The following is a 13,673-nucleotide window of genomic DNA, read 5'->3' on the forward strand; positions in this document are numbered from 1 at the left end:
TTGTTAACCTCGAGCCTAATAGACACACTCACACACTTGCACACAACAGATTAGGCAAAGCAAAAATACAGAGGAAGTTTTGGTTACACACAACTGATGTGTATTATTCTCTGAAGACTTGAATACAAAAGGAAATTATCACACGCCTTATAGACACTACAAGGAACGTGGATTAACAAGCTAGGAAACTGAAAGTAACTTCTAAACAGTTTTGACTAAGGAAATAACTAGACAGAGAATAAAGATAAACATAAAATAATAAAAGTTGATCAGGTCTTCTAATGCTTTGAGGTGTTGTACGTTCAATAATATATAGAGTACCTTTGGTAATATATTTGGGTTTTTAAAAACATTTTGTTGAAAAATCTCAAACTATAAACCAACCAAAGATCGCAGCAGGCCCTATTCAAAACTTTGAGTTTATCATAAGCCTATAATTTTGTTTCAAAATAACCATTAAAACCAATATCTAATATCAATTATTCACCCAAGGATTAATAATTGCTTTTATATAGTAAAAACTAGGTAATGAAAACACAAAGAGGATGTTTTAAAATGAGAAATTCTTGAGTTAGAGTGACTACCAACGTTTTTGCAAAAAAAAACAATTTCATCTCCAAAAATTAAAGAATATAAGGGAGATGATAGACGCGAACAAAAACCCCAATCACAAAAATGATGAAGGTATAGATTTAGCTACCGAGTCAGAAATCGACTCATAAACACTTTGGAGACCGATGAATGAGAAATTTGAAAGCTGAATATCAGATTTAGAGAGAAATTGCTTCTTACTTCTTATATTAGAGATGCAATCGACGATTAAGAAAAGTAGTATCGACATTCGAAATCAATGGGTGTGCTTCGAGGCATTGAGTTCTCCGATCGAACACCAAATGGGCGTGGTTCTAGGTGTCAAATATTGATTGACGTTTCGTTTTTCTATGCAACGTTGATGATCACTGGTCTCTTCAGTTGCTGCACACACGCTGCCCTTCTCACCACACCACAGAAATTGGACTCAAAGGTTACTAGGCTAATTTTTCTGGACCGATATTATATATACTGTAGATGAATAAACTAAATTTATGCTCCTAAAATTTTGCTGCCCTGGGCTTCAGCCTAACTCGCCCATGTATTGGGCCGGCCCTGAATGACACAAAGATCGTACTCATTTCATGTTTTAAGGAATTGTGAAGCTTATTAGCTCCATACGGTAACTCTTTTATTTTTGGATTTGTCAATTTTTTGTTATCATAGCCAAATCTTCCTGTTTATAGTAATTTATCTTATAGTTTCGAGTCATCTTTATATATGTTAAAGATGTGTTTAGGGCTCCCTTTTGTAAGGTTTGGGGTGTGATAATGGCTTCTTTTAGCATGATATTAACTTACGTATCATAATTGCAACAAAAAATCCAGAAAGATATGCTAGATGACACAATGATCTTCGTTTCAACACCATTTCCACATGTGAGTATCATTCATCATTAATATTTATTCTTTTGTTTCAAGTGTCATCTAGTTCATTTCGTCGTTAGTTTAACCAACCACCCATAATTTATTTCTACAAAAAATAATAATAATAATAATAATAATAATAAATCTATATTATCTATTTATCTTTATCTTGATATTGATTAATCAAATTCAGATAACGGTTGTAAGTTGTTTGAGTATTTTATAGATTCCCATTATTTAATGAATTAATGGATAAATGACCAAAGAAAACATTATTTTTGAATTGTCTAAAGTTAAAATAACACGATTTACTTTTTCATCAACTATAATAATATTTTTTTTTCTAGACATGTTATTAATAAAATCATTTAGAATAATAATATATAATCCAACAATTATCTTTTTTTTTAATTATTAATAATGAAAAAATGACAAAAGAGTGTAATTTCTGCAAATAACCCAAAATTGATTACCAATCTCCTAAATTATCTCTATCCAAACAGTGGAACTATTATTGCGATTTCACATAATCATCAGTTCCATAAGGACCATAACGCACACCCAAACGCCTCTTAAATAGGGAACTAAAATATCACTTAAAACATGTTTTAGACCAAAATCTGTTTAATAAAAATATTTTGTAATTTCAGCAATTCAAATTAAAATCTTACTGGTAAAATAATTGCTAACATTTTTATTGTAAGTTTAATTTTAGTGACGGATTTTTATGAATATGAGAACTCTTGAGGGGGGTATTTGTAAATTGTAAGATGCAGAAATGAGAAAACCATTACAACCCAATGAAAAGATGGGAGAATGATTCAGACTTCAGAGGTTTAAGAAAACAAGTGACAGTCTATTTTAGTCTCTCTCTCTCTCTCTCTCTCTCTCTCTCTCTCTCTCTCTCCTACGCGGTTTCAACTCTCTCCCAAATCCCAATTGTTAAGCGTTCGCAATCGCTGCTTTCAATTGTCATGTATCGGAGCTTCTTCATCCATTTTAATCGATCAAAATTCTCCAAGAATTAATCGGTACGTGTTTATCATCAGTGTCTGTAATCTGTATGCATTCTATTAATTTTTTTTATCATTCAGATTTCATTTCCTGGATCAATTTATAATTATCGATCGTAACTTCGGGAGCTAAAACGATCGTTTCAACATCAATTTTATTGAATTTAGCGAATATAGTAACGATCAGCTGTATCAACTAGAAAATTTTACTATAGACGCTATATTCGCTCTCATAGCATATCATAGTTTCATCTCGAACAATTTTAGTTTGTTAACAACAGAACGATTAATTGATTATGGTGATTTTAGATTTTCCCTCCGAATTTTTTGCACCAACGCTTAGTCAACAACGCTTTTAAATCTTCGATGATGGAAATGATATTATGGTATTAGATTCATTATCGATTACTTTCAGCACTATTCATTAATCTTTTCTGCAGTTTTGAGGTTTGAAACTAGAGATCGTGTTTCTTTGTATGGGTTCAAGCAGTTTCAGAAAGGCAATTGGTGTGGTTAAAGACCAAACAAGCATAAGCATAGCCAAGGTTTCTGGCAATATCGCAAGGGATGTTGAGGTGCTTATAGTAAAGGCAACAGGCCATGACAATGAACCACCTGAAGAGAAATACACAAGGGAGATCCTTAACCTTACATTTTACTCTTCAAGTTATGTAAATGCCTGCATTTGCACTCTTTCCAAACGATTGAGTAAAACACATGATTGGATTGTGGCATTGAAGGTCTTGATGCTTATACACAGGTTGTTAGATGATGGGGAGCCTGGATTTGGTGAGGAAATGATTCATATGAACCGAAACAGGACAAGGGTTTTGAACATGTCTGATTTTCATGATGAGGTTCATTCAAATTCATGGGAGCATTCAGGTTTTGTTAAAACTTATGCTTTGTATCTCACTCGGAAGCTTGAATTCATGTCATTTGACCAAAATATTGCAAACAATAGTTCAAATTTTGAAAAGGTTTTGGAGAGATTGCATCATTTGCTTCGTGTTCTTGATCGGGTTTTATCATGTAGGCCAACTGGGGATGCGAAAAGTACTAGGATTGTACTTATTGCACTACACCTTGTTTTGAAGGAAAGTTTTAGGGTTTATGATGATGCATATGAAATGATTGAAGTTTTGCTTCAAGGATTTTCAGAAATGGAGTATGATATTGGTGTGAAGGCTTTTGATCAATTTGTTTATGCAGCTAAAATGAGCGATGAACTTGTGGTGTTTTATAACTGGTGTGAGGACATAGGTGTTGCTAGATCATCTGAGTTCCCAAATGTGCAAAAGATTACAGATGAAATTTTGGGTTCACTAGAGACATTTTTAAGTGAAAGAAAGATTGTGTATGATAATGGAAAAATAGATGAAATAAAGGCAGTTCCTCTTCCTCCACCGGAAAGTCACAACCCACCACCACCTGCCGCCATGTCAACTGAAGACCTTCTGAATCTAAAGGATGATGCTAATGGAAGATTACAAGTAGTTAGCCGAGAAGACCCTTTTGAAGCATCACTCAGAGTTTTACCTCCTTTATACATGTGGGAGCAATATGGATGAATTACAAAAATTATGTTGTATAAATTAAACTGAAATTACAAAGTTAACAGGAGAAGGACATACATATGAACAAAAAACCAACTTAGCATCTCAAAAAATGGTAAAATAAATCATCATCACTACAAAAAAAAAAAAAAAAAAAAAAGGAATTTTTCTTACACAAAATTGTTGTTGTTGATGACTTTATGTTTAGTTTAGTTTTGATGAGTTAAATACCGAAGATGCAATGTTCTTCAATGCTTCACATGCTTTCTTCAGATCAGATTCTGTATGAGCAGCTGAGACATACATTCTGATTCCCACAGGCAACTTGCATTTATCCACCATCGATCGTTTACAAGTTGTTACAAACACCGAGTGTTCCTTTAATACCTGTAGTTATTTATTTCATTCGTTATTCAACAACCAAAAGGGTAAAATGGTCATTTACAAGAGACTTACACAATCAGCAAGATCTTCGAGTAATTGAAGATCACTCTTCACAGACCCTGTAGATTTTTTTAGCTTGAGGAAAACAAGAGGCGACATTACATCACTTGCAAGTTCCAACCCTTGTATATCTGACAACCCTGCAATATTCATAAGACATCTAAATAATATGAAATAGTGTAATTTTCATAAAATAAAATTGGGAGATAAACAAATTACAAACCTGTGGTTAATATTTTAGAATTATCTCTTAACTTTGTTATGAGTTGAGGGTTTTCCTCTATGACATCAATAGCAGAAATTGCAGCACTTGCCAAGTATGGGGGAAGAGATGCAGAAAACACATAACCGGAGCTGCTCAGCCTCTACACAAACATGAGCAATCTACTTTACATTTATTAACCGATAACAGCAATCTACTTTTTTTTTAATCTATAATAGCAAAATACCTAATTTTGCACAAATACAATCATTGTATTTTATGAGTAAGAAATTACAATTACATTGATGTTATATATATATATAAAGAAAATGTAAGTATATTGCTATAATGATTTGTACATACTTGGTGATCAATAACTCGGTGACTTCCTGTGCAAAAACCACCTTCTGAGGCCAATGCATGTCCCATTGCAGCAGTTATTATATCTATCTTATCAATCTGAAAACATGTATAATCGTATGAGAGAGAGAGAGAGAGAGAGAGAGAGAGAGAGAGAGAATACCGGAACATTAAAGTGTTCAGATAAACCTCTACCAGATTTACCAAGAACACCAAAAGAGTTGCTTTCATCTAACAAAACACGAAATTTGTACTTCTCCTTAAGTTGAATAATCTCATCTAGAGGAGCGATTTGACCTGAATTCTGAACATTTTAACAACATAGATTAAACACCATAATAATAAGTTAATAATAACAACAAGATCCTCTTTTTTTTTTAAGTGTTAACTCTTATTCATATATGAAACCATAACTAATAAATAATTGAAAAAAAAATACCTGGTATAAAGCTTCTACAACAATGTAACGTCTAAGTTTCTTAGCTCGTTTGTTGTCTTGAGTAACTTTCTCTAATGTACTTTGTAAAGACTGCATATCATTGTGTTTAAAATACACAATTGTGCTTCTTGATAAGTATAATCCATTTTGTATCCCCCAATGAACACCTTCATCTCTACAACACACGACTTAATCTGTTAAGCTATATATTTGTTACTTCATACAGAAAGAACAACTTAATAGAGAAAAAGTTTTATACAAATACATAGAAGAAAAAATTTATATATATATATATATATATATATATATATATATATATATATATATATATATATATATATATATACTTACACAATAATGATATCTCCTTTCTTACAAAATGCTGGAATTGCACTGAACATAGTTGAGAGTCCATAAGAGTAGAGGATGGAATCAGGAGTTCCCAAAAACTCTGCTATTCTGGTTTCGCAGTCAAGATGAACATCTAGATAAGGTCAAAAAGTCAAAAGAGAGAGAGAGTCTGATGTGTATAAAATTTAGTTAAATAAAAAAAGATTTTTTTTTTTTGGGAATCAGGAGTGATGGGTTTTGTACCAATGGTTCCATAAAATTGACGAGGACCACAAGATCCAACACCATATTTCTCCAGTGAAGAAGTACATGATTCCTGCCATATTTAATTTATATATACAGGGTTAAATGCAAGAAATAGCAAATTACTTTTATTTATATGTTTATTATAACATCAGACTTTTCATTTCTTTTTAAAGTACAATATTCTAATATGCAAAAAATTGGTAGACTTTTCAAAGTGCAATGTGTTGATAAGAACTAAAACAAAATAGAAAATACAATGTTGTAATCAGAAAAAATGGAAGTAGGATGCTATAATAAATGAATAAATTGAAGTACAATACTATTTCTTACAAGTAACTTTTCATGTCCCATTAATCCAAGGTAATTTGCTGAAGCAAAATTAATCACTTTTCTGCCATCAATGATTGTATGTGGTCCTGCAGCACTGTAAATAGTTCAAATATTACAATCATTTATGCATAATGCATGTTTTGTATGTGTGTGTTTGTGTGTGCATAGTTAGCATATTAAATAGAAAGTAAATGGTGCAAACAAATTGCATAAAGTCAAGCTTATGATTTATCATATCTAAAATCAGGGTTAAGTGCAAGAAATAGAAATTTACTTTCATTGATTTGTTCTACAACATTTGTACTTCAAAAATCCATATACAAAAAATTGAATGTAGAATGCTATAATTGGGTAGATTTTTTAAAGTGAGATGCTTTACTAAGAAAAAAAAATTTGAAATTATAATGCTGTAATTGAAAGAAATAAAAGTAGGATGCTATAATGGGGTGAGAGAGACCTTGAGAGTATTGGAACTTCTCTTTTCATCTCATCTGTTACAGGTGGAATAAGAGACTCTGGTACCCATTCATCACATAACTCATCTATCTCCTACAAACATCACAGAGAGAAAAACCGATTAAAAAGTCAAAATTAGACTTCAAGTTACAGAAAAAGTCAAACCTTGGTTGTTAAAGGGCGTTTAGGTGGCTTGTAACTCTTCTGAGAGAGTAAAAATAATATAACTACTAAGAGTAGACCTTCCACAAACAGATGACCTATAAGTCAACATAAAAGAAAAAGTCAACCTCAGTATCAAAAGCTTATTGGTACCTTATTAAACAAAGACTTTATATATAGTTATGTTCATGAAAAACATACCTCCTATATGGACTCCAAAAACAACAGCTCGAGCAAAAGGTGCATCATATGCAAATGTGATCAAGTCAGATGCATTTTTCAAATGATCCATGAACCCAGTTGGAACATAACTTAATAAATCCATATGTACCTAAGGATAGTGTTTAAACAAGCCATGATAGTTAGTTAGTATACAGATCATAAGTGAAAGAATCATAGTTTTACCCGATTTTGTTTGAATTCAATATACTTATATGTTTGACATTCAAAGTGAAAGCATCAAACTAATAAAGAACACAGAGAGTATTAGCTCAATTCCTAAAAGAAAAAGGAATAGAAAGAATTGAAGTGGATTAAGCTGCGCGACTTCACACTTGTTTAGCAACCGTAATACTAATAGTCATGATTGATATTGAAAGTTCATAAGTATGCGAGTAACCTTACTAGGTGTCGAATCGATGGAAGGTTAATTTAGATCCGTTGGTGATTGTGTACTTCGATGGTGAACTATAAATTCATAAGGAGATTTAGAAATTCAGGAACCCTAATCTGAAGATGCTGAATGATTGAGTGGAGAAAGGAATGGCGTTTGATGGGTCAAATACGGCGACACCACAGAGTTTACAGATCTTCGATTCTTATTTGGTCTTTTGTGAGCTTTTCCGTTTTCAAAAGGGACTGCGAAAGTGGCAACGTAAAAAAATAATTTTTACTTTGTTGTGTTTGGAGGGGAGGGGCGTAGCCACTTGCCACGTGCCACCGGTTGTACAAAAATAGTGAGCGTTTTGTCACTGACCAAGTTTCTGGAAAATTCAACGATCGTCTAGAGAACTCTAGAACGATCCAGTATACTCGAGAAGTCTCCGGAAAGATCAAGAATGCTCTACGGGACCCTGGAAGATACTAGAATATTATAGATGTCCGTGGAACAAAGGAGAACGATCCGGAATAATCAAGAAGGCACTAGACGAAGCTAGAACGACCCGGAAGACTTTGGAACGATCTAGAACACGCTAGATCATACAAGAATGATTTGGATAATTTCGGGACGACCTAGAGATTTCTAGAGCATCGTAGACAAGTATATCATATTCCAGAGTCTTGTAAAATCCATGTATATAATAGGAAGAGTCTAGATTAGTCAAGAATAATCGGGACCTAGAAACTTCCATTTGAGGAGGTGTAAGGTACCTATAAATAGGAAGGATGTCTCATTTGAAGGATCCATCGAGAAGTTGCTTTGTAAAGAAGTTGAGTTATATAATAGAAGCTTTCTTGAAGTGTCATTTGTCGTAACTCTTGTTTCCTAAGTTCGTTAGTACATCTAGATCGTCGAAGTTAGCCTGACTTAGTCGGAGAAGCACTAAGTGGCACACGGTATTGACTAGTCTAAAAGAGTCATCCCGTGACAGTTTGGTGCAGTAGCATGGATATGGATACGAGTAACTACAAAAATACACTATACGAAACTAAATTGGGAAGAAACTGAAATTCGAATTCGTGTTCATGTCAAGTGTAAAAAACACGATATCTTATCGTGTCGTGTTCGTTTTCAAAATTCGACACAAAATTGACACGATTTAACATTTGTTTGTCGTGTTTTCGTGTTTGTCGTGTTATGTATTATTAATTATTGAATATTAATAAAATAAACTAATTGTTATATTATATTATCTTTTTTTAATTATTCAAATCCGTGTCGTGTCATGTCTTTTCGTTTTTTAAATAATTCGTTTTCGTGTTAGTTAAAAAAACACGGCACCGTGTCGTGCCGTGTTTGTGTTATATAAAACATTGTTGTGTCGTTTCATGTCAGACAAAAATACGACACGATAACTCGATTTGTCACCCCTAGATATGGCCAATAGCGGTGAGCTTGATTTTTTTAAAAAAAAATTAACTAGCAGGTGGTGATTCGCGCTTCGCTTCGCGCCAGTTGAATTTTTTTTTTTTATGTTTACTTATTTCAGTGTTTTTTTGGTTTTTTATTCTCTTTTGTTATTTTCTATTTTGTGTGTGTATAATGTTCTGAGGACAGTGGGACATTGTAGTACATCTAACATATGCATAATTCATTTAATATATATATATATATATATATATATATATATATATATATATATATATATATATATATATATATATATATAGACCTATTTCGTAAATTACAGAGACAGTTCTTGTATTTTATTTTCTATGTAGTGACCAAACATGTCAAACCTACAAACAAGCCAATATACGAAACGTAAATGGGTGGCACTTGTTGTTGTTCAAATTGAGGGGGTAAAACTAACATTTTATAAAGTGTGGGGGATGGAAAGTGGCATTCCACAACGTAATGGTGGTGGAAGTGTGAACATACAAAAATATAAGGACCAAATCAGCCAACAAATGAAAGTTTTATGGCCAAAGTCTAAAAGATAGTTTTATAGGAAAAGTCTATAAGAACAAATCAAATTGAGGGGGGTAGTACTAACATTTTATAAAGTACGAGGATGGAAAGTGGCATTCAACAAAATAAGATCATTGGAAGTGTGAACGTACAAAAATGTAGAGACCAAATCTACCAACATATGAAAGTTTTATAGCCAAAGTCTAAAATGACAAAATTTTATGACTAAAATGTAAAACCATAAAGTATACTTTGTAGCCGAAGTTTAATATAAAAAACTTTTACGATAAAACTATAAAAATATACTATTTCTATGTGGCACATGAATTAATATATACTAGAAAAAGATCTCAAGCTTCGCCCGAATTATATAAATTTTTTTTATCTTTTTTTGTTTTGTTTTGTTTCAAAAAAAAAAGAAATGGATTCTAAAAACGTTAAACATTGATATTTTTTAATTATGTGTATTTGTTTTCATTTGTTTTTTTTAAGTATTTGCATGTGATCATAAGTTCAAACGATAGAGTAGAAGTTTATGAACATCTTATTTTAGAACATGGAGTTCATACAAAGGATAAGAAAACTATTACATAGACGATAGCAAAAAAGGACATTAGTTGGACGTTAACTAATCAGACATAACAGACATAAGAGAGGGAATGGTCGGTAGCTAATCGTCAGGGAATTCTTTCATGGGTTTCCTTGGTCAGCAATTGCTTCTTTCTTTTTTCCTGGAGGGAGGCGATGATTATCCGCATCTTGTTGTGATGTGTCTTTCCTTTATCGAGAACGTTGTCGGATATTGTGAAGTTCAGGAAGCGTGGGCGAGTTTCTATGGTGTTGCAGTACTCCTGCTGCATGGCCAATCCTTCTAGTTTTGCTTGGACTTTTTCGAGGACGTTGTTGGTTTAATGCAGATGGCAAATCAATTCGTGAAGCATTGCGTAGATGTCGTCTGTCTTCATGTTTTTGAATTGTATGCCCTATGGTTCTAGAAATTCCATTACTTTAAGTGTTTAGTTATATATAATTATATGCACAAATATATGCACCTCATTTATACTAAAAATATCATTAACATATTAATTTTGTAAAATTGTACAAGAAAATTATATGCAATAACAAATGGATACAGTTTCTTCTTTGTCAATGCCAACATGACAGATGTTGAAATGGTTTACAAAGGAAAAGACTTTCATACCCTTGCTTAGTCCGTCATCCTACTTCGTAATTGTAATAAAGAAAGACAAAACTACAAGATTGATCCCTGTGGAATTCAAAAAACTTTGGATAGGGTCCAAGAAGTTTTCCACTTGCATAGAGGTTCAAAATCAATGTTTTTCTGTGTTTTTGGTCCAAAAAAACTTGAAAATACGATTATAACCATTTCATTTCTTTTTTCAATTTTCTTTATTTATTTTGGTATTTAAATCATTAAAAAAAATAAAAAAATAAAATCTCACCCAACCCTCTGTGTGTGTGTGTGTGTCTTTCTCTCTCTCTTAACTCCCCATCAATTCTTTCAAGATTGTATCTCCCTTTTGATTTCACAAGAGCACAATTCTTTTCCTAGAAGTCACATGTGAGTTTAACATATACACACAGTAGATTAAAATCAATCAATGGGCGTCTCACCCCCTTTCCGATGAACTTTTTCTTCTCTGGCAAACTGTATCCTTCAATACTCTCCACCTCTCGATGATTATGAACACTTAAAACCTAATTGGGTTTAGACCCAACTTCACCTTCTTCTTCTTTGGTATCGTTTCTTATCCCCATTCTCCATGTATTGTTAATTAATAAACACACAATTTTCACATCTTACCCCTCAATCGAGAAAAAAAACCCAAAATTCTCATCAAAATCAAGTTTAAATAAAAAAACATGCAGAAATCCCGGATCGTTGTCGATTTATAGCCAACCCCCTACACAAGATTCTATATTTCAAATCGTTGTCGATTCACACCCAAATGCAGGTTTCCAGGGATGGGCAGTTGTGTAATCCTGTAGGCATTTATAATTTCGAGATTCAAATCCTTGCAGTCAAGCATAAAGTTAGAATGGAATACTGATATGCCCAAAAATCCATATATAATTCTTTTACAAATGTTCTGAATGGATTGAAATTACTCAAATGTGAAATCAACTTCAAACCAAAAGCATAAGTAACCAAAGTGAAATCTAATATCCCAGAAACCAAAGCCAACTTTAATGAAATCAAAACCTAGAACCACTGCAAAATCAAACAATCCTTTCTCTCATTCATGGTGATTTATGTATCTGTTTCTAATGAAATTATACCTCCATGGATATACGGGATGAGAGGGGGAGAGGGAGACGAGGATGTTGGTGGGTATCTAGGTTTTTAAGACCGACGATAAATGCATCTTTCAACCTTACCCGTTGCTCCATAAATTTGGATAGCTTCTTGATTATAACTTGTGGTGGATTAGGTGGTAAAATCAAGCCAACTTTAAGTTGTTGAATCTACAAATGAGATTAAGGTGAAGAGCACTGGGATGGCTTCTAGAGAGAAATAAAGGGTTATCATGGTGGTGATGTTTCTCTAAGTAATCCTTCTAGTGGGTGGTTCTCCAATTAAGAGAGAGAGAGAGAGAGAGAGAGAGAGAGAGAGAGAAAAGAACGACCAGGTGGCTCCAATTATTTTATTTGTTTAATTTTAATTAATAAATTCTTAAAGGGATATAAAAAATGTAAAAGGAAATTAAAAGGGCAAAATCGTCCTTTCAGGTTTGCTAAGGACCAAAACCACCAGAATTTCTTAATTTTAGGACTAAAATCCCAGAGAATTCTTGATTTTGGACCTTCCATGCAAGTCAGAAACTTTTTGGACCTTATCCACAGTTTTTTGCAAACCACAAGGACCAAATTTACAATTTTTTCATAAAGAAATTATAACACTGCTAATCATCTATGGATTTTAATTTTCTTTAACTTTTATCTGGATCTAAAATAAATGCACCATCACCACAATTTTAATTTTTATTTCTAATAAATTTAATATGACATAAGAACCAATCCAAAACAATCTAAAAATATATATGGCTGGTGGAAAATTTGGTTGAAGCTCAAATTATATGTATATAGGTTTCAAACGATGTGATCTTGTAGCTTTCTTAAAACATGAAAACATAATAGGAAATCTGATAAAAGAAAATCATATAGATAATATGCAATTTCAGTTTCCATTCGGGGTTGACAACTTACCTTGTTCAAATACAATATTGTATAGAAGAATAAGAGCTCGGAGCTTTGTATACAAATAGTTCTGATGGGTTTTATAGGTTATAATTAAAACATGTGGCGGAAAAACTTAACCCTTAAGTTCACATGCAACCTATTTGGATCTAAGTTTTCTCTATTGATAGCAATAACCTATGAACATCAAGAACCCTAAGGGAACTCTATAATAATCGAAATAAACGTAGAGTTAAGGTTTACATACCTTTTGATTATTATAGTAAATAACCAAACAAAATTCCCTCTTGAAAACCTTGGAAAGCGAGCACCAGAAATCTAATGTCTCGAATGACTCACACCCAAAAATCTAGAAACCCTAGAATGAAAAAAGGAGAAAGGAGAGAGGAGAGGGGAATAAATTTCGTTCCTATGCTTCTTAGGAAGGACATGAACGGCAATTGATGCCTTGGGGTCCTATTTATAGTTTAGGTAACTTGCTATCAAAGCATAATCTGAATTGGTTAAATAATATATTTAATCATAATTCAAATCCTTTTCTTTTATGCAACCAGGAGGCTTCCAGAAACCCTATAGGAGCCTCCAAAACCGTCCATGCCATGGAGGTTTTTAGAATTGCTTCTTTCGTTCAAGTATTTAACAATTACAATTCACCCCTTACACATTTAATTAATTTCAATTGATCCCAAATTAATTCCAGATTAATTCTGATTAATAACTAATTAATTCTAATTGATTTCTTATTAATTTATTAACCATATAAATTAACAAATCAATTATTTAATTATTGATCTCATGTTAATTTATTAATAACATAACAAATTAACATATCAATTATCTATTCCCAATTAATATATGAATCACAT

At 32.6% G+C, this 13,673-nt stretch overlaps 2 protein-coding genes across 5 annotated transcripts; one reads left to right on the forward strand and one right to left on the reverse strand.

Moving 5' to 3' along the window:
* The first annotated feature begins 2,277 nt into the window (after nucleotides 1–2,277).
* On the forward strand, nucleotides 2,278–4,041 carry LOC145129855 (putative clathrin assembly protein At4g32285). Of its 2 annotated transcripts, XM_079064671.1 has the most exons (3): nucleotides 2,278–2,488; nucleotides 2,780–2,856; nucleotides 2,961–4,041. In XM_079064671.1, the coding sequence occupies exons 2-3, from the start codon at nucleotides 2,837–2,839 to the stop codon at nucleotides 4,039–4,041; spliced, it is 1,101 nt and encodes a 366-aa protein (XP_078920797.1). In that variant the 5' UTR covers nucleotides 2,278–2,488; nucleotides 2,780–2,836. The 2 variants fall into 2 exon arrangements, with proteins under 2 accessions (XP_078920797.1, XP_078920798.1); XM_079064672.1 differs by lacking the exon at nucleotides 2,780–2,856 and having other exon boundaries at nucleotides 2,911–4,041.
* Nucleotides 4,031–7,887, reverse strand: LOC145129853 (long chain base biosynthesis protein 1b-like). Of its 3 annotated transcripts, none has more exons than XM_079064670.1 (13): nucleotides 7,641–7,885; nucleotides 7,218–7,347; nucleotides 7,020–7,114; nucleotides 6,856–6,947; nucleotides 6,399–6,492; nucleotides 6,066–6,138; nucleotides 5,823–5,955; nucleotides 5,472–5,646; nucleotides 5,196–5,336; nucleotides 5,036–5,131; nucleotides 4,694–4,835; nucleotides 4,483–4,610; nucleotides 4,031–4,413 (listed from the first exon to the last, which is right to left on the reverse strand). In XM_079064670.1, the coding sequence occupies exons 2-13, from the start codon at nucleotides 7,339–7,341 to the stop codon at nucleotides 4,231–4,233; spliced, it is 1,476 nt and encodes a 491-aa protein (XP_078920796.1). In that variant the 5' UTR covers nucleotides 7,342–7,347; nucleotides 7,641–7,885; the 3' UTR covers nucleotides 4,031–4,230. The 3 variants fall into 3 exon arrangements, 2 of the variants coding, with proteins under 2 accessions (XP_078920796.1, XP_078920795.1); XM_079064669.1 differs by having other exon boundaries at nucleotides 7,636–7,884; XR_013717691.1 differs by lacking the exon at nucleotides 4,031–4,413 and having other exon boundaries at nucleotides 4,486–4,610; nucleotides 4,694–4,854; nucleotides 7,636–7,887.
* Between the last annotated feature and the right edge of the window lie 5,786 nt (nucleotides 7,888–13,673).

The sequence above is a fragment of the Lactuca virosa genome, chromosome 8, assembly GCF_052849685.1.
Source record: "Lactuca virosa cultivar CGN04683 chromosome 8, Lactuca_virosa_CGN04683_v6, whole genome shotgun sequence".
Classification (NCBI taxonomy): Eukaryota; Viridiplantae; Streptophyta; class Magnoliopsida; order Asterales; family Asteraceae; genus Lactuca; species Lactuca virosa.